The 27,930-nt window shown below is 37.2% G+C and overlaps 3 protein-coding genes across 4 annotated transcripts in view; all 3 read right to left on the bottom strand.

The window, feature by feature from the left end:
* Positions 1-26,462, bottom strand: part of HOXC4 (homeobox C4) — a 75,261-nt gene extending 48,799 nt beyond the window's left edge. The window contains exon 1 of the transcript XR_011363159.1: positions 26,019-26,462. The gene's annotated coding sequence lies outside the window, so the exon portion shown is untranslated. The remainder of the gene's footprint in view (positions 1-26,018) is intronic.
* HOXC5 (homeobox C5) lies at positions 10,279-12,433 on the bottom strand. Its single transcript, XM_069970233.1, has 2 exons — positions 11,935-12,433; positions 10,279-11,350 (listed from the first exon to the last, which is right to left on the bottom strand). The coding sequence occupies exons 1-2, from the start codon at positions 12,410-12,412 to the stop codon at positions 11,136-11,138; spliced, it is 693 nt and encodes a 230-aa protein (XP_069826334.1). The 5' UTR covers positions 12,413-12,433; the 3' UTR covers positions 10,279-11,135.
* HOXC6 (homeobox C6) lies at positions 14,490-16,927 on the bottom strand. 2 transcript variants are annotated; one of them, XM_069970230.1, is made up of 2 exons: positions 16,429-16,927; positions 14,490-15,503 (listed from the first exon to the last, which is right to left on the bottom strand). In XM_069970230.1, exons 1-2 carry the CDS (start codon positions 16,826-16,828, stop codon positions 15,175-15,177), a joined length of 729 nt encoding a protein of 242 aa, XP_069826331.1. In that variant the 5' UTR covers positions 16,829-16,927; the 3' UTR covers positions 14,490-15,174. The 2 variants fall into 2 exon arrangements, with proteins under 2 accessions (XP_069826331.1, XP_069826332.1); XM_069970231.1 differs by having other exon boundaries at positions 14,490-15,479.
* Positions 26,463-27,930: the final 1,468 nt, after the last annotated feature.

Genomic DNA, 27,930 nt, shown 5'->3' with positions numbered 1-27,930 from the left:
TGTTAATGGGGACTATGTATAGAAAACAGAGATAAGTGAACCTCAGGCATGCTCAGGTTTGTCCGAACGCTGTGTATTTGATTACCGGTGGCTGAAGAGGTTAGATACAGCCCTAGGTAGTCCTGGAAAACATGGATACATTGGATGCAGCCATAGGGAGTCATAGAAAACATGTTTTGAGGCAGCTTTAGGGCTGCATTCAATTTTTCCAGCCACTGGTAATCAACCGAACTCCAGCTGAACCCGAGCTGAACCCAATCATGCTAGAGATTTGCTCATCTCTAATAGAAATGAAGAGGTCTATGGATTGCTGAAGACGATCTTGGACAAGGAGCAATTAAATTGATAGTTAGCCCAGTCACAACTATGATGTGCATTCTGAAACCCTTGTACTTATTTTGCTATTGGTCTAAATTATTAGGTTAGTATATGGTCATTCAAAGTAATACAATCCTGTTTCCATGAAAATAAGGCATCCTCCTTAAATAAGGTACAGTGTAAGCTTTGCAGGATAGCTTAAAATAAGTTACCCCCCAAATCTAAGACCCCTGCCGCCACCAGTTGTGTCCTGTGGATAGGGGACAAGTTATTTTCTCTTGGAATACCCCTTTAGGATTGTGCAATTACACAGTAGATGTATCAAACCTTTTTGCACTGCATCTTATAGTGCTGTCAAATAGTGATGATGACTAAACTAAGCAAAATAATTACACGGACATAATAGCGCATCTGTGAGGAAAGTCAGTCCTTCATGTGTATGTACTGAAAACAAAGCCTTGTTGTCCACAGTATCCAGGTAGAAGTCATGTTTATTTCTGCCAAAAGATGCTGTAAATGGTTAATGCTAAAGAACTACATCAAATTCTTTTCTTACTGACGCTCACCTATGGTGAGAATTCATTAAAGGGGTTGTCCATACTTAGTAAAACATGGTGCTTTCTTCCAGAAACTCTTGTCCTCAGTTTGGGGTGCTGCTGTTTCTGCATGAAAGTAGGTGTGCTTTTTCTTTTCCTGGATAACCCCTTTAAGTGCTCTGTGACACTATGTTGGTCAGGGGCGGATTAACTTTACCATAGGCCCCTGGCTGTTCACCAAGCCTTAGCCCCCTCATCCCACTGTAACTATGGCTGTACTAGAGTGGTGTTCATAGTACAGGATAAATAATGTCATGATGCCTTGATTTGTGCAAAATTGCAGTTAAAAGCAGCATTTTTTTTTTGCAAATCACAGCAGAACTGTAGCCAGGAGACAATACATTACTGAAAGTATAAGTCTTTTTGAGTGGGCATGGGCCCTCAGGAGCTCAGGGCCCCGGGCTACTGCCCGAAACGGACCTACTATAATCTGCTACTGATGTTGGTTGGGGGACAGAAGGCTTTTAGTGGAAACATGTTGAAAGTTGGCTAGGTTTAGTGGGTGGGGGTCAGGCTCTATGTCGGCCTGTAGGTTTACTGTACTTCACCTCATAAATTGTACCTCATAGATGGAGTAAAGAATAATTTATGTAACATGAACATTGAAACATTTTGCCCAACCAAAGTACAGGGAAACTATGCAATGGCAGAGGAGGTTCAGCACTGATAAATGTAAGGTTTTGCACATAGCAAGGAAAATCTGGGGTGGGATTACATACTAAATGGGAAAACACTGGGTAGAACTGATATTAAAATTGGTACTGACATTAGTTGACAGTAAATTTAACTAAAGTAAATTTACTGGTTGCTACAGTAAAATTGTAGCAACCAATGTCAGTCAGATGCTGCGGCATTTAAGATCATGGAGGACATAAACAGACATGACACAGAAACAGATCCTCCATTGTACAAATCACTAGTCGGACCACACATAGAATATTGTGGACAATTTGGGGCACCAGAGTAGAAGAAAGACATAGGGAAGCTAGAGAGGGTCCAAAGATGTGCGACCAGAGTAATAAATGGAGCGGGAGGTCTACAGCAGCCAGAGAGAGATTATCAGAGAGGGGTAACCTAATAGCTAGGTATAGATATATCAGAGGGCAGTACCATGATCTATTATTTATACCCAAGACTATATCTGTAACAAGGGGGCAATCTCTATGCTCGGAGGAAAAAAAAAAAAAAGTTTCTACGAGTTCAGAAAGTTATTCCTAACTGGGCTTAAGGTCCATGGATGTAGTCCGCTATCTACCTCCATGATCCATGAAAAACCATCCATGATAGCATCCATTTTGCATCTCTGTCCTTGTTTTTCAAGGATCTGTTTAAATTTTTTAAAGTACACCAATTACATCACATCCGTGTTTTTCACGGACTGCTAGGATGTCAGATCCTTGAAATCCGTTAAAAACGTGGATGTCATAGACTTCTATGGGGGAATCTGTGCTGTGATCTCGTCCGAGTTATGACATGTCCTATTTTTTACGGATTGTGGAACTGTGAGAAAACTGAATGGGCTATAAAATGACACAGAATGTGTGAATCCAGCCTGAAGGCCATATTATATGTGAAGATTATCTGGCAAAAAAATAGTTATCTTTTTCAAATTTAAGCCATAATCTTTCTGTTTGTATACAGACAACGATTAAACGACTAACGAGAATTTGTTCATTGTTCAGTGTCGTTGATCACATCTTTTGAGCTGACCATAAAATAATTGTTCTCAAATCTTTTGGTGTATATACACATTGGGGGAGATTTATCAAACTGGTGTAAAGTAGAACTGGCCCAGTTGCCCCTAGCAACCAATCAGATTCCACTTTTCATTCCTCACAGATACTTTTGAAAATGAAAGGTGGAATCTGATTGGTTGCTAGGGGCAACTAAGCCAGTTCTACTCGATATCATGCTTGATAAATCTTCACCCATTGTTCGTTCGCAATTGTGACCGTAACTAATGATGAGTGATCACAAAATCTCTCATTTTCAATCGTTTATTATTAATTGGAGAAAACGAAAAGTCGCTTAATCTAATAGGACCCTTAGAACAGTGCGACTATGGATGTCTCTGCCAGAGGAAGTAGTAAAAGGGAACACAATAAAAGGGTCCAAAGGGAACCTGGATACAAGTCTGGAGTTTAATAATACTACAGGTGTAGTTAGAGATGATCAACCTCCAGTATGCTGGGGTTTGCCTGAACCCGAACGCCCTGGATTTAACTACTGGTGGCTGAAAAAGTTGGACGCAGCCCTAAGGCTGCCTGGAAACCATGGATAGCCAAAGGCCATAGGCTGTACCCATGTTTTCCAGGACTGTAGAGCAGCATCCAACTTGTAATCAAATGCAAAGCGTTTGGGTTTTGACAAACCCCAGCATGCTCAAGATTTGTTCATCTCTAGATATAGTTAAAAGATTTTGAACAAGAGTCATTGATTTAGGTATTTACCATGCGTAGTAATAGACTGAACTGCAGGATGTTTGTAACTATGCTGAATAGCTGGACATATGTAAACCCACCCTAAGAAGCCATGTACAACATGATTCCTACCAAGGAAGAGAAGGAAGATAGAATACCTTGTTATGACTGCAAGACTGATGGGACAGTATATACAGAAAACAGTCTCTCAAATGAGACCAGATGAAATATCTCATGTATATATTGCAGTTGTTATGGACAATGTGAGGTACCAGATGGATATGTTGTTATAGTAAAAGCCTAAATTAGATCCATAGTAATAGTTACAGCACATATGGACACAAGATATAAAATGCCAGGAAAACAGGGAACGTCAGAAAATGTGGCCTGTAATTTATGCTCTGTAGGGGGGATTATTTAAGAATGTTGTTTCATATGCTGGTCTTAAGACAAAGGGGCAGATTTATCAATATGCCTCCCTGATGTATGTCACTGGAAAGATGCAGATTTTAGCCTTTTCCATGGCATATGCCAGACATAAGCCCTGCTCGCCCGTGTGGCCACCTCCCCCACCTAATATAGAAATCTACACCTGCTCCACTGTGCGGCAGGTGCAGGTTCTGCCCGATTTACTAAGAGGGGTGCGCCTCTTAGTAAATCAAGCCAGGTAAATGGGGGCAGGGCTTTATTTAAGACTGATGTAGGAGTACACCAGTCTTGATAAGTCTCCTTCAAAGTGCTCAGAGTAAGGGTGGTATTACACTGGACGATTTTTCGGTGATTAACGATAAACAATCTCAAACGACCTCTATGAAGAACATTCTTAAATTGTTCACCCTATTACACAGAATGATGATCGTTACTTACGGTTGTTCTTGCTCTAGTCCTTTCCTGGCCGATGGACCAGGGAACGACTGAACAACGTGTTATTACACCGATGTTCGAACAATTTGTGAACGATCAACAATGAAAATAAGTCCAGATACTATCAAACGATCATTGGTCAATTTATCGTTGCCTGCTATTACACAACCGATTACTAACGATACTAACAATTTTTCGAACAATAATTGCCCCATGTAATACGGCCCTAAGATGAAACAAATTTTGTAAGGGATGCAGGCCACTAATTTAGCCCATATATGACTGTGCCCTACAAATGGAAATAGAAGCCAACCCATTAAAATATGAAAAATTCACAAATGTATGTGCAAATACGGGTTGCACAAAAAAATCTCATAACTGACATAAACACACACACATACGTTTAGTAACTTAATTTCTTAATTTAAATATATGGCAATATATGTATGAACAAAAATGACAAATATGAAAAAATAAAAGTGTACATTTACACCAGTCTAGAACCTTAACTTTCTAACACATCAAGTTGCAACAAACTAAGAGCTATGACTATAAATATTCCTACAGGATCTATATACTACTATGTGGGGCATATGCCCTAGATGCTGGTGGCAGGGAGGTAGGGTATTAACAAAGTTCTGATGGGACTACCGCAAAATGTCAACATGAGATGAAATATTTCACACAACATCATCACATCCGACAGTATCCAATCCAATCCATTGCATCACATCTTAATGTGTCCAACGAACTTGATGGACAGGTTTTTTTAAGTGTGCTATGTAACTATATACTTGTCTATTAGTAAATAGGTAAAACAAGGTAAATGCAACACTATGGAACACTGTATAAATAATTAAACATGGGAGACACTAACCCAGTGGTCTATCTGTCAACGCACCCCACCTCCCCTCAAGTGATATTGCTACAACCTGAAAGGCCATCCAGGCGGTCCATACATATGCTGCCTTGGGGCCTAATGAACGATGGCCCCATCCTCTTTGCTACTAAATGAAATTAAATATAACCACTGCAGTTTAGAGCTTGGAACAAGAATAAGATTAAGAGAATAGGGAATACAAACTGGAGCTAAACTGCTCTGGTTGTCATTAAACCAGCACAATTAGGGGGTATCTGCTTTAATACTTGGTATGGTGCCCTATATCCAATATACACACCTGTGAAAAACTTTATTCTTATTTCCCATTGGAAACAGGATACAGACAAACTGGGCTTGGCTTTTCTTCTCAATGGGCCCAAAACAGGTGTGTGGGCTGCCCCTTACCCTAGGCTACAATTATTGAAAAATCCAACTGTGCTATTACCCTCTTTGCTAAGTGGTTCCTGATAATAAGATCTGTTATAGACATTTTGATATGTTGAATTTGCTGTTTAAGAAGGTTGTGGTAGAAATGAACCCATTTTATTAAGGAGGCTAAGTTACTTTAAGACAGGACAGCCCAGCCTGTTGCATCTGGCATTCCCATCAGGGCTGGCACCGGATAACTGGACTCAAGTAAGCAGAACCCAGTTCAAGCTGGAAGTGTGTGAGTCCAGTGAAAGTGACAGGATGCTCCAGACAACAAACATTTAGAAATTAACAAATAGAGAAAACATTTAAAAAAATGCTAGTAATACAGTATGACTTATAGTTGTACTGTCCTGTATTGCATAAGAAGTTACTTGAAAAGTGATATTATATATCAGTATTAACCATTGCAGACACCCATACAATCAGGTTGTGCAGGTTCATTTTTTCAAAGACCCAGTGGTGTAATATGAGTAATAAATGTTTTTACTACCTTGGTGTTTACCTTACAAAAGCTACAAGTATTCTTCACAGTGCATAACTCAGAATACAGATTGTGAGTAGCTAATGTTTTCCTGCCATAGGTGTCATTCAGGAGCAGGTATTTCCATGCACTAAGTGAGTATATCTCCATGCCAATCCTGCCTGCCACCCTCTCAGGTTTTCATTCAATTCCCTGCCCCCTTGATCCTTCAGTAAGATTTTCTACGTGCACTTGTGCCAGCCACTCCTACATATGTAGTGCTGAACTTGAGGGACTGAGTCATGAATCTACCACTTCACTACCTTCTGCAGTGCAACTACCTCTCACAGTTTGGCAGAGTACATGTCTGAGTTGTTATGGCCGTAAATTATCTTCTTCAAGAGTCATGTCATCACTTCAACGCACAAGAGCAAAATAATAGGTTAATTTTTTTATTATTGATAAATTACCTATTATTTTATTTATTTATTTATTTTGGTACGTATTTGATTGTCCTATTGCTACCTATAATTTGGCATTTCTACCCTTTCACTTGTGATTTCTACATTTTTGGATTTTAGAAAAATCAATCCTGGTTCCGTGTGTTTCATTTGTCATTCTGGTGAAATAATATTAGAAATAAAATATGACAAGACTCTTCTCACACTTCCACATCTAGGCTATGTGCACAGTTTATGTTTCTTGACTCCCAATGAATAAATTGTGATAATGGCTGTTTCTACAATGAAGCATCAATCCTTGTAAAATTAGTCCAATTAATTAAACCCAGTGTGGCATTCTCAATGCTCTGGTGCTATTTGTCCCTGATGGAAGTTGCATCTGTATCAAAGCCAGCTAAGTAAAAGCACGAGAAGAAGTGGAAGGAAAAAAGTAAGGCATGGTCTACACAATAGAGACAAAAGTTAGGGTCAGTTAACTGACTATTAATACAGGTGCAGGCTATATATATATATATATATATATATATATATATATATATATATATATATATATCACTGTAGTCTTTCTTTTGGTTATAGCGAAGTCGGGTAATTTCTTGTACCCCCAACCAGTCTACCTATAAAGATCGATAAATTCAGAAAGTCCCATAAACTAATAAAAAAAATCACAAGATACCTCACTTATGTGTCCATAAATTCTATCTATCTATCTCTTATTTCTCTATCATCTGTCAATCAATGTGCCCAGATCTGTCAATCAATTTCAATCTATCTGCAGTGTACAATCCATAGATGATCTGTGTACATTATATATTTCTCTCTCTACCTCTGCTGCTCATCCCTATCTTTCCCATGCTTTCTGTACCACATCTGTGTGCTCTTTGTCTGTACAATAAACCCTTTGATGTACATTTGGCCTGAAACCATGCTGAAAATATCTAAAGTATTTACAACAGCAGCCTCAAAAAGGAGAACCCGTTTGTTGAGGTCTGCAGACAACTCCGAGCTCACCTGGAGGACTCCTTACTAATGACTTTGGGGATAAGGCGTTTGAGTAAGTGAAACATATGGTAAGAATCTGTGACTAGAAAGTGCATGGGACAGCATCCCAATCCTAATATTAGACTGCCAGATCCCTGGCTGTGGCTATGTGTAGAATGGACGAGCAATGGGCTTTATTTGTCCCTCTTGGGCTTCTTCATCTTGGTCAGACATGTAAGGTACAAGCCTGTACCAGGTAGAGTTAAATCTACAGACAGCTTGATAAATGTGCCTCTATATTGCGCATGCACATCTTCTGCACCACAAACTTTCCTAAAGCCTATAAACTTTTACTACCTATCTCACATCTCTCAAAGTCTCATCAAGTCATCAATATTTGTGGCCAACAAATTGGTGTTGTTTTTTTTACCCCTGATCAACCCACCCCTTTGCATTAGTATATAGTATATATAATCTAACATATAAAGCTATTGTAGTCAACCAAATGGGATATACTAAGTCAAGTTCATATGATCTAATCACCATATACTACAAATACAAAAAAAAATCTAATAAATCCCACTGTATGAAAACATACACATTCTAAATAATAAGTTTACCTCGAAATTCTTCAATGGGTAAAAAAAAAAAAGAAGGGACAAGCACCTTCTGGATTTGCCTGGAGTCCTTTTGGCAGATGAGCTTTCAGGAGGCGACGTAATCCACACTAACTGCCTTGTCCCACTGTCCCAGCATTAAAGAGACCCAGCAGCTGCGATGGTGGACAGTTAAGATTATATATGATGTAAATACATTGTAGCTTTGTCAGCTCCCCCAAACCATAAAACTTACTTTAATGACATCACGTGCTCCAGGAGAACCATTCAGGGTCCTTCCTTATGGCCATCCACATAAATAACCTTTCAAAACTTTTAAACTACTAAATTCACATAGAAGCCAGAAGTATTTGCCCTAATGTTCTCTCTTAAACTAAATGCAGTCATGGACTTAAAATCTGTATTAATGTGTGCCTAGCTAACCTTACTAAAATAGAGGTCACACTTGTTACAGGAAAGGTAAGTGGCCTTTTTCCCTATCAAGAATTTTCCTACATTTTTGTTTTACTATTTAATCTGCTAGATGACTCAGAATTGTAGTCTGAAGTAATTGCTGCATTATTCAGATCCAGCTGTCGGGTGATGTCAGCTACTTGTACTGTAAGTGGACCTGATCCCTGTTCTGCTAGGGTTAATGTGGGGGATTATTATACAGTGGGCTATTATTAGGAGATGTTGGGCTTTTATTAGGTTAGGTTGTATCCAGCAGAGCTTGTAATATGTATAAAGGATTTATCAAACTTCCTATATCCATGATATTGAGAATGAAGCATGAATGGCCAAGATAGTCAGACAGAGGTGTGTGTGTGTGTGTGTGTGTGTGTGTGTGTGTGTGTGTGTGTGTGTGCGTATGTGTGTGTGTGTGTGTGTGTGTGTACCTATACTACACGTGAACAGAGTTAGGTTAACCTGCAGTTCTATGTAAAAGTACATTGGTCTGACGATGAGAATCAGATGTACAGGTAGATGGTCACACAAATGTGCTGTTTATTTAGTAAGGAAACTGAGAGTATTAGAAAATAAGGGGTGATGTCACCACCATGACAGACACCACTGAAGAACCTGACAGTTGAACATAGAAATATTTAGGAGAATCCAGACTGGGAAAAGTGATCTATAAACCTGACAACATCAAAAACCAGCAAAACACAGTGCAAGGTAATTACAGGCCAGCCATAAAACGACGTCCACTAGCTGATTTCTTCAGCAATCCGTGATTAAAAAAGATAAAACAACAAGTTTCAGGTCTAGGATTCCTCTTCAAAGGCTTCCAATATCAGGAAGCTGGTCTTTTGTCTGCAACGTGTAACGGAAGTGCCATAAAGTTTTATGGTCCCCTTAACTTATTCCAAGCATTTGTCCCTACTGTAAATAGATCTTAGGCCAGATTGCAGATAGCACAATGGGATCATTTTCTCATGACTCAAGTCTTGAGGTGAAATTTAGACACCAAGAGAACAATTTTGATTGTGTGAGGGGTGTACACCTTCAGCTCTTTTGCTTAGTTTTACCATATAGATCATCATATTGGCCTGGGACTCTGGAATAAAAAATCAAGATCAAAGGTCATTCCAAGGTATGTCATTTTCCTATCTATATTTCCAGAAAAGAGTTCTCTTTTATTACTTGTTATATACTACCACCCCTACAAATGTTATGTATTTTAAGCTTTTTGTAGTTGTAGTAGAGTTTGGTGTTTGTGTATATGTATTTAGGTAGAAGATAGATAGATAGATAGATAGATAGATAGATAGATAGATAGATAGATCAGAGATGAATTTGTCATTTATCTGTTTCCTTATCTCTACACCATAATAAACTAGTATGTTTACATGCAGTCATATATGATGCTATGGTGTCAAATGACTGACTCAGCTCTGCTACATCACAATGTGTGAGTGTGTAGGCGAAATAACCACATATTACATGTTTAAAGCTCCCTTTATCTAAAGAAAATATGCCTTATGGTATATAATGAGATTAAACTCATGCTAAACACTGCTCCCACAATTTACCAAAGACACATGGGATGTTCTGTATGGAACATCTGTGACAGAAAAGCCACCATATTCCTTAAGAAATCAATGTGAAGGCAGAAGATAAAGTTGACATTTTGTTCAACTGTTATATTACTTGCAGTTTATTCAATATGACAAAATATAGGATTCATGATTTCTCACATACGTAATTGAAAGCAATAAATATATGAGTTACATTATTGAGTAGAACTGACTAAAAGAAGGGTTATATTAAAACGATGACGTACAAATTGTGGCTTTATACAATTCAGAATTAATTACTAAAAAACAAAAACAAATAAACAACAGCATAAAAACAACAACAAAACAATAAATTACACTGAAAACAAGTCCAATGGTCCCCTCCATCATGCCCCTTCTTGGTAATGGATCCTACACAGAAACACAGTATAACAAATTATACCAAAGTGGGAGAAGATATGGACAATTGTGACCCAATAGAAAAGAGAACAGAAATACTACTTATCAATGGGACATAAAAAGAACAAGTTCACTTGGTGTAATGGAGACATCATGGAGACTATACAAGTGCATGGACGGAATATCAGGATGTACACACATTCTAGTGTGTATCTACAATACTTTATATAACAAATAGTAAAGTTTCAGCTTGAAACTTTGCCCTTGTGTTCTTTCCCCTTTATATTTCCCCTAAGTGGTCAGCGACCCCCTATATAAGCACAATATAATACAGCCACACTTTCCCTGCCCTTTCAGCCCAGTAGCCCAATTAGCATTTTTTTTTCTAAAGAACTTTCCTTGACCCTGGACAGATTGTAATTCTAATACAATACAGCCTGGACGTGTAAACTGAAGCAAGGAGCTGCCTAGAGAATTCTTACCCCACCTTGAGACTCAAATAAGTCAAAATAATACACTTAATGGACAAAATACAGATCTATACACTATCTATACATGAGTGGGGTGTCTTAGGGAGATCTTGGGTGCAGTCATCACCATTTTACCTTCCCTTGATCTCTTCGACCTCCCCTCATATAAAAAAGGGAAAATTAAAAGTTTCTGAAAGTAGATGTAGTAGAAGCAAATAGGTCAGCGAGGTTCCTTCTTTAAAGGGAGTCTTTGCTTTTGACTTTAGAATCCTTCTTCCACTTCATCCTTCGGTTTTGGAACCAGATCTTGATCTGCCTCTCATTTAAACATAGATTGTTGGCTATTTCAATGCGTCTGCGACGTGTCAGGTATCTGTTAAAATGAAATTCTTTCTCAAGTTCCAGGGTTTGGTAGCGAGTGTAGCTGGTCCGGGAACGTTTGCCATCAGTTTCTAAGGAGGAGAAGGTAGTAGGGATGAGTATTAAAAAAAAATGGGGATAAGAAATAAAGTAACTAAATATATAAATTCCCCAAATTATGCTTTTTCTATCCTCTTTACAAATCCACAGACATTATATTCCTCGCATGCAAAATCCCCTCATATTTACATACATTGCTCTTTTCCTAATACTAAAGCAAAACATGCAATTAAAAAAAAAAGAACACAGTCCCAGAGCATAAAATCCCACTATAAGACTATTTTGCTGCAACCACAGGCTCCAGCTCTATTAAATAAATAAATGTATATGAAAAGTTATTTTTTTTTTTTTTTTTCAAGAAAAATCTTTTTTTTTATTCTGCCCCCTAAAAATGGAATTATTGTCTTTTCTCCACGTTTTGTTCCTATGATCCAATTATGCTGTCATAAATTTGAACGTCTATAGCCTGTAAGCCTTTTAGTGGACAGTTTTACGAGCAATTGATGCCTAAGTCGTAAAATTTACGACCTCAGGTTTTTTTTTATTATTTGCCCCGCATGGCCTATAAAAACCAATGCAAAACCCTATGAAACAAAAGCGAGAAGTGAAAGTTTACCATGGCTCATATGCAGTTTGGTCATCCAGGGGTATATTTGGGGTGGCTGCTGCTGCTGCTGCTGTGGCTGCCCCTGCTGGGGTTGTTGCTGTCCTTGTGGGGTGCTTTGGACCGGCTCTGCTTTGATGTTTTCAATCCCTTTAGATCTGTCCTCCAACGAAGTGCTCCCGGCTTTCTGATTGTAAATCCCAGGGCTCAGGGCTCCCTGCTCTCCTCTGCCCAGAGAGTGCCCAGCAGAGCCCATGACAGTACAGGAAGGCCGGTCAGAGTTGCTGGTTGGGTTTGAAGGCATGTCCAGACCGTTTAGAGAGTTTGAAGAACCAGGAGAAGGGAATGTAATGCTGAGATCCAACCCACTGTAGCAATACCTGGATGAAGGGACCTCGGATACAGATCCATAATTCCCATAACTTTGCATGGAATAGGCAGGAACATTTTGACTTTGCTTATAGAATGAATTGGCTACGTATGAGCTCATAGCTGCTGCTGCTACTGCTGCTGCTGCTGATGATGATTATTATTAGTATTATTATTTTTTTGCACCCTTTGATTAGCCTTGATTTGTGGCTCTTTGAAGTTCAGGGGTTTTGTTCTCTAAAGTGCAGAATTTATAGCTGGGGAATCCTCTTTCTTTATTCTATGTGCTCTGCCCAAATATGGGATGTTTAAATAGAATCACGTGACTCTGTTGGCCAGTCATAAATTTGGCTTGATGACCCCAGGAGGTTATTGATGGAAGCCTGTGAAACGTATCTGATATGTTGGCAGAACAAACTCAAGGCCCCAAGAAGGAAAAGAAGACAATGAGGCCACAGCGTCACCTGGTGCCAGTGGGGTGGTACAGCACTTGCTACTAAACATGGCTGAACCCACCATTGGTGTGATAGATCAATGAGGGACTCGCATAACTTGTATTTTTATAACTATATACCAACGTTAATAATTTATTCCAGTAGTGGTTGACCACCAATTGAACAAGGAACTTAATGGCTGCACATTTTCCCCAAGACTCCCATTGAAAAACATGGCATTTTACTCTTTATTTTCTCATCCCTGCTATTAAAGTGAATGTAGCCTCCATTATTAGAATAGATGTTTAATTAGCCAATTAACATATTAATTCATTGCACCTATAATGTCATTTAATCTCAGCTTTATAAAATGGGACAGGCTAAGAACACAGCAGCCTGCTCTTAAAGGGGCCTTTACATTGTGTAGAATGGAAGGGGGGGGGGGGCTGTAGATGAAATATAATATTTCCGCATTTCCGCCCATCCCTGTGATATGTATTTACAGATATAGCCCTGATCAGATAAAGAAACACGTGTGTGAATAGATGTCAGCCCTGTGGATGGCTTTCTTCGGTCTGTTCTCTGGTTTATACACTGAAATGCAGATCCCCTTATCTATGGAAGCATCTCCTAAACATAAGGGGGCTGCAATAAATGCTGGTGGGTTTGATCACTGGAGTGAAAGTTCTGGTCTCTGCTTTTTCTGTTGTGCATGGAAGATCAGAAATACAAATTCCACATTCCTACTTGTATATTCCAACTTCTTTTCCTAACACTTGCAATGGAGGGAGGGATATTCCTATATATATATATATATATATATATATATATATATATATATATATATATATATATATAATTTTTTATTTATTTTTCCAAGGTGAAAAGTTCAGCGCTCACATAATTGGATTACACTTCAGCTTGCAGAGCCTAAATTCATTACAGCAGGATAGAGCTGGGTTATCCTCAGCTCCCAGGCTTCCATCTAGGAATTTTTTCAGTCTACTGTAATATTTATAGATACTATTATTTTATTTTATTTTTTTATTTAGGTTGCCTAAACTCATTCTTCCTTTCTAAAGCTTTCCTAAAGGAATACTATCTATATATTCTTATAAACACTAGTGTTTCCTACGTTTATTCTGAGCTTAATTTTGATCTATTGGTTATATATATATATATATATATATATATATATATATATATATATATATATATATAATGAAAATTGAGCTTTCTATGCTCGTATGTCATGTATACAGTGGAACTATAGCCATATTTTATACTCTTTTTTTTTTTAATGGCTCCAGTGTTTTCCATTCACTGTAATTTATGCATTTATGCTACTATGTGATTTGGTTTATGTGCGTATATTATCTACTTAGGCTGTTAGTTTTCATGAAAATCCCAGTGTCTCTGCTCATGCCTAGTTTTGGAGAGTGTAGGAAAAGAGATAAAAGAGTGTATAGCATAGTAGCTAGTATAGTATTAGTGAGTTGCTTGTGTTTGCTGGCTTGTTGCAGTCAGCCAGACAGTACACGTGTTTAGGAAGTTATCTTGAATGCAGAATAATATAGCTTTATTGTGCTATGTCGCCTGAATGGCAGTGATAGAGGATACAGGGGGTTTGTGACCGATGTGAATGACTTTCCACAAAGGAGACTGCATCTAATCTGCACACACGAGTGAAATGCTGTGTATTTTCAGGAAATAAAATCCATAGAACCACATAAAAATAATATCAATTTTATTAAATACTCAACAGTTTGTCCATAGGACGTGATCTTTATACATAGTCAGTGAGACACAGAATGTAACCATTATTCTACAGCTATGAAACTTCATTTTACGAGCTACTACTGAACATTGCAGTGCTGACATAAATATAAATACTGACACCACGGGCACAATGAGAAATAAGGTTCACACGGGAACTGTCACAGTATGGAATATGGAGGATCATCCAAAGAATACAGTCAGGCTATGGGCTAATGCTATATGGACGTGGCTCATAGGAGCAGAGAGGGGGCAAGAGGACAGTTTCTTGGGAGAGCTCTTCACATTAGATCTGTGCTGGGTCCATCCCATCACACAGCACACAACACACACAGCCAAAGTCTTCTTCTCCCTTTGTGTTTTGCAGGCAATGGTTCTTGCACAAGGAAATGTGGGACTTTTTTTTGAATACTGTCTTAAAGTCAAAGTTGGAGAAACAACATAACACAGAGACTCAAAGCCATAATGGTGGATAACAGAAACTGGCCAGAGCCAGGTTGTCCTTCTCCTTCATTGGATTGCTAGTCCACTTTTGGCTCTAGAAAGAGATGTGTAGATATATATTTAATATATTTATATATTTGTTTTCCATAATGCAGCCCATCCATATGAATTCTGCCAGCTGGGTGGGGGGTGGAGGGGTGAGAGGGGGATGCTGATGGAAGCCCCCCATTCACTCTTTGGGTTGGTCTTCTGTGTCCTCTCGCTTCTCCTCCTTGCCCCCGGCAAGGCTGTCAGCAGATGCCCCGTTGCCCCCAGTCAGGGTAGAAGTCAGGTTACTCTCCTTTTTCCACTTCATCCTCCTGTTTTGGAACCATATTTTGATCTGACGCTCTGTTAGGCAAAGTGCATTAGCGATCTCAATCCTCCTGCGCCTGGTCAGATAGCGATTAAAGTGGAATTCTTTCTCCAGCTCCAGGGTCTGGTAACGGGAGTAGATCTGGCGACCTCGCCTTCTGTCCGTGCCATAGCCCACCCCTAGGGAATCAGACACAAAATATACTGAGAATCATTAGTGAGAACCCCATCATCACATAGAATACATCACATAGAATACCTGCAATCCCCACAACTCTCCTACTAGCCCACCCAGACAGGCTCAGCTTGAAAAATATCGAATGATGGATAGATAGATAGATAGATAGATAGATAGATAGATAGAGGATGGATAGATAGATAGATAGATAGATAGATAGATAGATAGATAGATAGATAGAGGATAGATAGATAGATAGATAGATAGATAGATAGAGGATAGATAGATAGATAGATACCCACAATCATAAATATGTATTTCTTAACACAGAAACATTTACAAACTTTCAGATTGTACAAGTCCACAACCCCCAATCCTGACAGTCTCAGCTCCCAATATATATGTTTATACTATATATATATATATATATATATATATATATATATATATATATATACAATAAAGTTATTCTATTAGTATCAGTATATATTTAAATATACGTTTAATTGTTCTATTCATTATACATGAATATTAAAAAAAATATTTAAATCGCATAAATACATAAATTAGTATCAGCTCCTTGTTGTAATAACAACGTTTTTACAGGGGTAAACGTAAAAAAAATGTTAATAATATAAAAAGTTTCCATTTCTCACTTAATAAGAAAAGGAGAGGAATTTGTGTTTAACTCTTTCCCCTCCACAAGAGCAGCAAACCTCGTTGAACTTTATGGCAGATCTTTGCAGCGTCTTTTAATTAGAAAGCACATAACAAGCCATATTTGCTCGCAACAACTTAACAAATAAAAGGCCTATAACGGCAACTGTGAAAGGAACTAGTTTATGGCTTTTATGAGGCCATAAAAAAAGGAGCTGAGCCTGTTCTGCTGGGGAGATGATCGTAAAGATGGTTGAGTTTATGTAATTTATATGTGCAAGCTGTAAAACTTACCACTGTGGGAGTTCATGCGCTGCATCCATGGGTAGATCTGGATGCTGGTTTTCTGTTCCTGGACACTGGATCTGTTTTGGTCACTGTTAAAATCCTGTGCAATGGAAGTCTGTGTATTGTGTCCCATAGAGTTCTGCCTGCAGCTAGTGAGCATGTCCTTGTCCTGGTAAAATGCATTAGATCCATACTCATAGGGGCCTCGGCTGGAGCTGAACACAACATTATCTTGCGGGGTGTAAAATGGAGAAGAGTAGATCCTATTTTGAGCTACGGCTGCTCCATAAGTGGAGAAATGCCTAACAGGGTCATAGGCAGTGGAATTAAGGGCCACATTGGGGAGGACTTCTTGGCCACTGGCTAAATGGCAGGATAAAGAGGGGTTGGTGAAATAGGAATTCATATCTTCTCCTTTACCTGCCTGTAAGATTTCTTTAATATTTATTTCTGTCTCCAGTTTGTAGTCTGAACTAGATTGTTATAGGGACGGCTCCACTCCAGGACAGACAAAATGACAAAGTCAGCTGACCTGCCTGCAGCCAATAGGAGGCGACATGTCAAGAGAGGAAAAAATTGGTTTTGCTTGTGTTGATTCCCCAGTTGGAAGTATATACATTCAAAGTAAAGTCTTGGAATTACAAAGATCAAATTAGTTATTGGGAGGAGGAAAATAAAATAAGCAACAAAAAAAAAAGAGAAGAGAGAGAAATCCTGCCGGAACTCTGGGACTAGAAGAAAATTCTCAGGAGCTTGTGTCTGATTTGCATTTTATCCCCATAGAAATTCACTTTGTTCTTAATAGAATCTAATGTATGCACAAGCATTTGGAAGTTAGCAGACATGAAACAGGCGCGTCCTGTGGGGGGAACATATAATGTACATGGAGATATTCAGGTTCCTGCAGCTTTTTGTACAAGGGAATGAGTATACACCAACATTCACGATGTAAATGGGTTGTTTTATGTGTTTTGTCTATGTGTGTGTGTATATATATATATATGTGTGTGTGTGTGTGTGTGTGTGTACATATATATAATATATTCTGAATGTATAAATTAACTGTATATATATATATATATATATATATATATGTATATATATATATATATATATACATACACTATATATATATATATATATATATATATATATATATATATATATATATATATATATATATATATATACTGTATGGTAAAACCTATATGGACAGACAGCTATCCCTAGTTATCAGAGTAATTATTCAGGGATCATCTCGCCGATTTTTATGATTGTTTTTATTGACACACACTACGGCCATTGTTATCCACCATTACACTCTCCTCCACCACCACACATGTTGTGCTTGATCCCTATTCCATTCTTTGCTTGGATGATTTATAATTACATTGTTTTATATCGTGCGGATTTAAAGTAAATTGAAAGGATCTAACAAGATGACAAGAATAAAAAAAAAAGCCACAGAAGGGATAAGAGCTGTTCTGTGCATATTGTTCCTCCCTTCTAAAGTCCCCTTATTTCTTCAAATGACCAGATTTGACTATTATTAGGTGGAATAAATATACAAATGCTCCATTTCTTAAATAATCCTACAGCTGCATTGCCTGGACAATGACATTGCGGTGCAGTTGCTAGAACACTGCTGGGACTTTAGCAGCTATTCCTAATGGCCACTATTTGTGAAAGTTACAAAAAAAAGCAATATTTTTTCAGGGTTGAAGAGAAACCCGGATGCTGAAGGATTTTACGATCTTTTTCCTGTGACCAACAAAGCGAAATGGTGGCTGTAAAGCCATAAAGATGGGAACAGACGTATCCAGGGGTCGTTTATTGCCCTGGTATAACACCAGCAGTCCCCCGAGTGCAGCAACTACACAAAATAAAGTTTTGGCCAAATAAAAGGACCATTTGAGGCTGAGATGATACAAGCAGAGTGTGGGATCTATAGATTCCCCTATACAACAATTCAGGTTTGTAATGTATCTGCTTCTTCTAAAGGGGTTAATAATCACTTATACATGAGGTGTGGTGGGGGCTGAGTTCTTATACTTTTCTATATCATGCTCGATGTGTTGTAGAACTGTATCAAACTGGACACAACAGTAAATAAGGAAGCAGATGGGAAGCAAGCTTAACCTACAGCAGATGTTTTATAATGATAGCGAATGTATATGATATGCATATGTCTGCAAGCTTGAATCTGAGGATGGATAGATAGATAGATAGATAGATAGATAGATAGATAGATAGATAGATAGATAGATAGATATTGTTGTAATAGTTGGTATGTTGCCATGTACAGAAGCTTTGTCTATAGCTGTTGTACACACACAAAAATCTCATAGAACAGTTGTATGACTTTGACTCTGTGTGTGTGTGTGTGTGTGTGTGTGTGTGTGTGTGTGTGTGTGTGTGTTAGATAGATAGATAGACATATTGTTGCAATAGTTGGTATGCTGTAGCTTTTATGCAAAAAAAATGTACACATTACAAATGCATTACTCTGCCTGTATATGTGTGATAGATAGATAGATAGATAGATAGATAGATAGATAGATAGATAGATAGATAGATAGATAGATATTATTATTAGTCACAATTCTATTAGTGACGCTAAGGTGTTGTGGTCGATGTTGTTGTTGTTGTTGTTGTTGCTGCTATTGTTGTATGCAGTTAATATGTATATATCTGTAATATTTTTAACTTGTCCATTAAAAAAACCTGATACCTTGTGTCTTCTATTTCAGCTATGAGCTTCTCTTTAGTGTACAGTATGATTGGGGCTTTGCAGTTAGACCAGACTCCCTTCAGACTCTCAGACTGCATCTTGTTATGATATTTATAAAGGTATTTATCTTCCCATAAGGAATAGGAGATTCTTTTCATTCTGTCCTGTGAATGTAAACTTTAAGTTGCAGGAAAAGTGCAGGGATTATTTTAGGTAGGGGAAAGGACTTGGTGTCTGGAATGAGGCAGCTCTGGGCTATAATAATGGAGCTTCCTTCTCTCACAAGAGAAAGTTAAGTGTTTTATTACATCTATAAGCAAAGGGCAAGGCTTAAAACTCTGCTCGATTTATGGGGAGTAGAAAACTGGCTACTAGCACATGGAACTACCAGCAACAAAGGAAAACTGTGATTTTCACTATTTCATCACAACAAATTGGGAGAAAAAAAAAGTTTTAAGACTCTCAATAAGCTACAGACTTTGAGCATGTACTCTTCTACGCCTTGGCTACTGTGCACAACTAGATATTTCTATACGTTTTTTTTAATTCCCTTCCTATAAACATTGCTTCCAATCCGGTTCTGCATGTTGGTATGTAATTGCCTTCGAGGTATATAATATGCTCTGTACACGTATTATGTACAGTCAGTATATTATCAAGGAACAGATGTTCATGGAGCCACTCCAGTGTTCTTTACTTCTGATTTGTGGCTTTATTTCTAAATATCCACAAAAGTTATTCCAACCCCTGACTACAAAGCATAGTGCTCCCATATTCTGGATGTACAGGTAAGCTATGTGTTTGTATGCATGTTATTTTAAGGAGGGTGACTTTCCCCCTCACCTCCATTTTAATATTGGAGAATGAATGTGTTTGTAGCTTGGGTTCTCTAATTAGCGGAATGATTAAGTGATGGAAAATAACCTATAAAATAATGGCCTCTACACACGTGTTTTCTATATCCTTTCCAATTAAAGAAAGGAAACAGCGGCAGGGACATGAAGGGGGACCTAGAGCTTCGAGGACCCAAGTTCCTTGAAGGTTTCAGCACTCTAAACTCCATGTATTTGGTCACATTCTTTATTGCGCCAAATACTGCATGGGATTATTTAGTGTAATAATCGATTTCTCCTCAATGTTTCAGCACTGTGTAGCTGTATGTATATATAGGTGTGTGTGTGTGTGTGTGTGTGTGTGTATATATATATATATGTGTGTGTATATGTGTGTATATGTATATATATTTAGTGTGTGTGTGTGTATGTGTGTGTATGTGTGTATATGTATGTATGTATATATATGTGTGTATGTATGTATATATATTTAGTGTGTGTGTGTGTGTGTGTGTGTGTGTGTGTGTGTGTGTGTTTTATGCCAGTAAGCACAAATGCATTTTCTTTCTTTCTTTCTTTTTTCTTTCTTCCTTCTTTCATGCCTTCATTCCTTCCTTCCTTCCTTCCTTTCCAGACATAACATCTATCTATCTATCTATCTATCTATCTATCTATTTATTTATTATCTATCTATCTATCTATCTTATTTATTATCTATCTATCTCTCTCCTATCTATCTATCTATCTATCTATCTATCTATCTCCTATCTATCTATCTATCTATCTATCTATCTATCCATTATCTATCTATCTATCTATCTATCTATCTATCTATCTGATAGACACACACGTACACAACTATTTGTTTCGATCTGTCTATACATACACATCATTTAAATGCATTACCATGCAGTAAAGCTACTTGGTGCATTCTATGAACACTATAAATAATAAATTGCATATGGAAATCTGTCCCTGCTTGCCATGTTCTTGTAATTAATGTTGAATTATTTTACTGGACATCACATATATAGGTATAAACACTAAGCACCTTTGTTTTTACCTTTTTAATTTCTATTAGTAATTTACAGTCTATCTGCCTTCTCATTGCATTTATTTATTTATGACATAGTTAAAGCTACAAACTGTTGACCGGGATCTCTACCTGCTTATAAATAGGATAATAGAACTTATAATGCCTTGTAACGTCTTGTGTATATTGTTGGAATACATGGGAAATAGAAAGGGGACACGTGCTGTATAGAATATGATGCATTGATTAAATCAGCTGGTTGCTTTTTAATGTAATTTTCTTAAGTGTTTTAAGGCTCCAATAGTGAAAAATAGTCCCAGGACAATGAGATAGACTATTGTTTAAAGGCGAGATATAGGGGTTAAATAATAAATCAGACTCATTTTATAAAATGTGCAGTGTCATTTTACAACACCCTGTATACAATTGTAAACTATTACACTTTACAATGCAGCCTAGAAGTAAAGACTTCATTGGAGACAACAGACAACATAGGAATCTGCCATGTGTTTCCCATAAACTTGCTAAATGCTGCAATAAACACGCTGGAACAAAAATTCCAATGGAGCAAATGGACAATAGATGGATAGATAGATAGAATCTATGGTGTGTGTGTGTATACATATATATATATATATATATATATATATATACATACACACACACACACACACACACACAAAATTATATTGCAAGGTCTACGTGCAAAATCAAATATATACAGGATACCTGAAAGATACACAGCGAATAGAAATTACATAAATGCAAAGTTGTACATTAATATTTTTCATGTCTTTTTTTTTTAATCACAGATAAATGCGTCAACTGAAACCAGAAGACCTCCAGAAATTATTAGCCAACAATAAAATTGGATTTTCATATACGTGGAATACAACTATGAAATATATTATGGAAATTTTACAGATTACATCAGTATTAGTTCTACTGTACTCATTCTACTAATTGTTTGTGCTCACAAACCTATGCTGAGATAGGCAGATATCAGATAGATAGATAGATAGATAGATAGATGTAAACAGACAGACAAACAGTAGCTTGCTAAATACTTAACACGTGGCACAAAGTCTATGGTGAAACCCTACAGCTTTTACATTTATAATATGCAGCAAGTTTTGTCACATTACACATGCAGAGAGACAGAGAAATCCCATTATTATAGCAAACAACGCCAACCTAAATATAGGAGGCTAGACAAGCTTGTATCAGACGACCAAGGAAAATCCTATATGAAGTATGATGCCTTTCCATGTTGTTTAATAAAGAAAACTGTATACAGATCATTTTTGTCTCTTGGTGTAATTTTTGTTCACTGTATATATCATTATATTCAGTTTAGTCTATGTGCATACTCTTCTTTCAGCGAATAAGGTCGTGTATTTTCAGGACTAAATACTGAAATATTACACAAACACCCACCTACAGAGCACAATACAGACATCTTCTCCTAATGTTTAAACATTGCCCAAAAATGGGTCCTAAAATGCATAAAATGGTATTGTAGACTCATAATAATGCAACAGACCCAGCACAGAGCAATGGTGTTGACCAGAGCAAATTCGGTGCTGGCTTAGCAGCATTTGGTCACTTGGGGGCAGTATATAAACAAACAAACAAGCCCATAGGAATACACCACAAACCACATAATAGACACAGCTACCTCCATATCACAGAGTTGCCGTTTCCTACAGTGCTACAGTGCCCATGTGGGGGGAAAACACACACACACACACACACACACACATATATATATATATATATATATATATATATATATATATATATATATATATATAATTTTTTTTCTGCCTGTTCCCTGTCCCCAGAAGCAGTTTGACCCCTGAATAAAATGCTCAGATTCTGACCATAGACTAATAAAAGTAGAAGACAGGCAATTCACATCTTGCACAGCCCACTTCCCATTGAACTCATTCTTTTTCATTGTGTTCTTTTTTTATTGTTATTACTGTATTTATACAATTTAAACTAGGACTGTAAATTTAATAAGCGGATTTAAGCAAGGAAATAATCCCGAGAATCTCTCCAATAAATACAAGGAGTGAACAGGCGCAGCAATGCTCTCACTCTCTTATTAACTTACCACTCACTTCAATAAATACCAGGTTATTTTTGTAGTTGAGCGTTTTACTGCCGCCTCAAAGAGCAAAATGAACAAATATATCGAGAGAGCATAAAATATTCATAGACACCAAGAATATTTAACACCAAATTGTGTTTTCTATCTGTAAGAACATTTCTACGACGCCTGCTGGAATGGAGGCAGCAACTATAAAAACGCCAGCAGTGTGAGCATAGCTTAAATATTCCCATCTGCTTATTACAAGGCACAGCCCTGCAAATCATCCCACATGGAATCTGATCCCAGAGACTTTCCACAGGACATTATAGCATTATAGTATCTACCATATAGTCCACCTCATTTGCAGCACTGACAATTACACACACAAATCTGATGCTGAGGATAGATAGATAGATAGATAGATAGATAGATAGATAGACAGACAGACAGACAGACAGACAGATAGATAGATAGGAGATAGATAGGAGATAGATAGATAGATAGATAGATAGGCAGACAGATAGATAGATAGATAGATAGATAGATAGATAGATAGATAGATCGATAGGAGATAGATAGATAGATAGATAGATAGATAGATAGATAGATAGGAGATAGATAGATACATATATAGAATATATTAGATAAATAGATAAATAAATAAATAAATAAATAGATAATGGGTGGGTGGGTTGGGTGGTTAGGTAGATAGATAGATAGATAGATAGATAGATAGATAGATAGATAGATAGATAGATAGATAGATAATGGGTGGGTGGATGGGTATTGGTAGATAGATAGATAAATAAAATCAGATAGATAGATAGATAGATAGATAGACCATCATAGTTTACTACAATAATGATACTACTTCAATAATACTACTACAATATACTTGAATAAATAAAAGATGGCGCATATATATATATATATATATATATATATATATATATATATAACAAACAAACAAAAAAACAGATTGCCCAGTGATATTAAAACCAATATTCGATGTTATCTTCACTTATATACACATCTACTAAATATAACAAATGGCTAAAATATAAACATGGATGCTGGTGTGTAAGTATGGACATTATCATCATCATCATCATTATCACCACTATTATCATTATTTTATTGTCTCTAGATATCATTTTAATGTTCTTTAGGTAAGTTGTAAAAAAAAACACCCCCTCCCTCAAATCTGCTGATGAAAGGAGTGAATGCAGAAGACATTGTGATGGAGGACGAGGTCTCTGTGCTTTCTGCTTCTGGTACTGCACAGCCATAGAGAAAAGTCAATATTTGGGCCCTGCTTTATTACTCTCATTTACTCTCCTTGTTGGCTGTGTGGTAAAGCAGGTCATTTATTTCAGATGAGTTTTATTTGTAAAACTGAGAACAATGTATAAATCACCATTACCCTCCTGATATAAAATGTTTCTGTCTGCTCTAGGGTTATGAGGGATGGGCCTTCCCTGAGCTTAAAGGGAAATCAATACATTGAAATAATGTTTGGGGGATATCAAGACGAGCAGGCCTCACATTACTGCAGTCTGAGAAGCTGGGGTATAGGCCTGCGAGTGTAATACACATAAAGCAGGGGGATAGTTGATGAAATCTCTGGGTATATGCCTTTCTGTGCATATACAGTATATACTGCAGTCCCCACCCTGCTATAGGCAGCTCAATACCTAGCCCTGCTCTATAGACATATGGGAAGGGCTTTCCTTGCCAGGCCATGCCATTCATTACTGCTCTTTATATAGAGAGACCCAAAGCTGAATGTAATAGATAGGTCAGAAAGAGAAAACTATAAATGTATATATCCGTGATATTTATTATATTGCCATTTATTACGCATTATCACCTATCATCTATCTCTCACTCATCCCCCTTCCCCGTTTATTTCCTTCTGTTACTCTTTCTATACAAATCTAATTATTTATTTTTCCAAACAAAAATGTCGCAAAAAAAGCCCATATAATAATACTGCTATAATATAGTATACCCTTGCCACATGTGTCTAACATACAGTGAATCAAATAAAATTGCTAAATAAATATATATATATATATATATATATATATATATATATACATATACTAAACATATATATATATATATATATATATATTATATACTGAATATATATATATATATATATATATATATATATATATATATACTCTCTCTTCTTTTCTAGGCCAATGTAGAGCAAGGCCAGTAACCATAAACACAATTTAAAAAAAAAGTTAAACAAACAAACACTTCAGGTATATACTCCAAAAACCAAGGTCTGAACCTTAAATCATATGATACATTCAACGGCCAAGGAACCCAGTCTGAACTTGGCATCTATTCCAGAACAAATTGGCACCTGAGCACTATGCGCATGCCCAGATCCCCCATACACGCCAGATATTTCGGGGGAAAGAAAAAAAAAGTTAGCATTTCTCATTTAACATCATCTTACATGTGATTTTTTTTCCAAGCTTCCGACCTCAGTCCCTAGCGTCTGTCTCTCTTTCTGGTTTGTTGCTGTTACATCACACCCCCTTATCCCAGGCCCAGAGACCTCTCACCGCACAGTCACATATGAGACAGCAAGAAGAGATAGTCTCAATCACAAAACAACAACAGCAGCAACAACAACAACAATGTCTATAGGAAAAGTGATATCACAGCACAGCCTCAGATGTGTATATACCTATAATTATCTATATATGCATACACACATATATATATACATACACATATATATATATATTCCCATAATCCCCCCAGTCCTGCAGCCTGATCATATCACAGTATTGCCGCAGCTCATCATATACCCATTTCTTTACCACCCATTGCTATGGATCATTAGTTAGAAAATGTAGCCAATAAGAGAACACTTACCCATGTTGTCTCTCTCTGTCTCCCTCTCCCCTTCTCTCTCCCTCTCTCTCTCTCTCCCTGTGTCTGATCCAGTGATGCTGCCTGTGTGGAGCTTCAAGAAAACATTACAAGGAAAAAAAAAATAAATAAATAATAAAAAAAAAAAATAAGGTGGGGACAAAAGAGAGAGATCCTGAGCAGAGGGAAAATAATCTATCTACTACTAATAATAAAAAAGCTATATACAACCCAGCGCTTCCTTATTCTGTGCTGCTCCAGAGGAAATGTAGTGGCTTTTGCCCCTAGGGGTGGAAAAGGGGGAGGCGACCAAGAGGTGCAGTAAATTCATTATTTCCAAAATGCCTCCAAGCCAGCAACAGTCCCAGGGCTGAGAAGAAAAGGAAGATCTGGACGTCTATAGAATCTATAATGTATATAAAATAAATAGAGATAGGCTGATCCCCTGTCCCTGGCACTGGGAGGACTGTTATAAGGAGAAGCACTGCGTATAAGAAACCACAATAAAAAGTTCACGTTCATGGAGAGTCCACATGACTTCCTGTGGCCAATCCAACTTGTGATTCAGTCGTAAACTTTTATGGCCCAGCTGTAAATTTTCTGCAAACAACCAAGAATGTGCTGCATTTTTGTGGCGTGTGCAAATGTCTTTCCTTGACGCCATATTTATCTATTATTTCATTATAGCTTCTTTTTTTTTCTTTTTTTTTTTTGCTTTACCTTCATAGTTATTAGGGTTCATGCAAATGAATCTTGTGTATATTTTATGCTGCAGCTGAGATTGTAAGCAAAGGATAGGAAATGGAAGGGGGATTATACTGAGCAGATCGGACAGGGCCTGGGAAGGAGTTCTGGTGCCAAAAGCCCAGAACTCCAAGTAGGAACCGAATTTACCCTTTGGATCGTTATGTGGATAGATATATAATAGGTATGTAGGTATATAGGTATACACAAAGCAGACAAGCAAGGTATCGCCAGTATAGCATTTTCGCACCAGAATCTACAGATACTACCTATCTCCTATTTATCTCTTATCTATCTATCTCCTATCTATCTATATATCTATCTATCTATCTATCTATCTGTTCAAAAAGCAGTTTTATTATATATATATAAATATGAATACATCCTGATAATGTATAGAATTACATTCGACTAGATGGGGCGACATTTTTTTTGTGATTAAATTCTTTATTATTGAATTATAATTTCATGCTTTGTATGCAGAGTCCCCTCTTAAAGCAACATGATCACAAGAAGCTATACCATTCAACCTAAATGTTCACTGCTTGCCTACACATGTACATTGTATCCATATGTAGTCCAATTCTACCTGACTTTTTAGCAATATATACCTCATGTACAGTATCTATCTATCTATCTATCTATCTATCTATCTATCTATCTATCTATCTATCTATCTATCTATTTATCTATCTATCATCTATGTATCTATATAAATATAATGGTAGCTACTCATAGATACAACAATAATCGAAGGCATGTGTTCAGTGTGTCTACATGTCGCTCCCTCTGTTTATATCTGTATACATTTGTATGCGTGTGGTTCATGTTGGTATGTTGGTATGTGTCGCTACATCTATGTATCTACTTAATATTTATAATAATTAAAAAAAAAAACACAGTAAGTATGTGTGTGTGTGTGTGTGTGTGTGTGTGTGTGCGCGCAATTCAAATACACCAACCATCCCAGGAACATTACAGCAAAGATCTCAATATAGCTAAAATATAGTACCCTTCCATTTCTATAACCATATCTAAAGCAAATTCAATCTACTAATATAGGACTAATTTTGGCCATAAGTTTGCTCCGCTCAAATAAACAGAAAAAAGTAACACCCCTTCAGATATTGGTAGATAAGTATGTAACTATTTCCTTTGTTTTCATTGGATA

Source organism: Dendropsophus ebraccatus, chromosome 5, assembly GCF_027789765.1.
Source record: "Dendropsophus ebraccatus isolate aDenEbr1 chromosome 5, aDenEbr1.pat, whole genome shotgun sequence".
In the NCBI taxonomy this organism is placed as follows: Eukaryota; Metazoa; Chordata; class Amphibia; order Anura; family Hylidae; genus Dendropsophus; species Dendropsophus ebraccatus.
Note: the sequence above shows the minus strand (reverse complement) of the source record. Positions and strands in the feature narration are given on the sequence as shown.

Excerpts from the sequence above, each read along its gene's own strand:
- HOXC5 (XM_069970233.1), bottom strand. The coding sequence starts at position 12,412 with ATGAGCTCATACGTAGCCAATTCATTCTATAAGCAAAGTCAAAATGTT. Across the intron at positions 11,351-11,934 it reads CAAACTGCATATGAGCCATG|AAACTGATGGCAAACGTTCC; the intron begins GTAAACTTTCAC and ends TCTCCTCCTTAG.
- HOXC6 (XM_069970230.1), bottom strand. The coding sequence starts at position 16,828 with ATGAATTCCTATTTCACCAACCCCTCTTTATCCTGCCATTTAGCCAGT. Across the intron at positions 15,504-16,428 it reads GCGCATGAACTCCCACAGTG|TATATTTTGTGTCTGATTCC; the intron begins GTAAGTTTTACA and ends AATGATTCTCAG.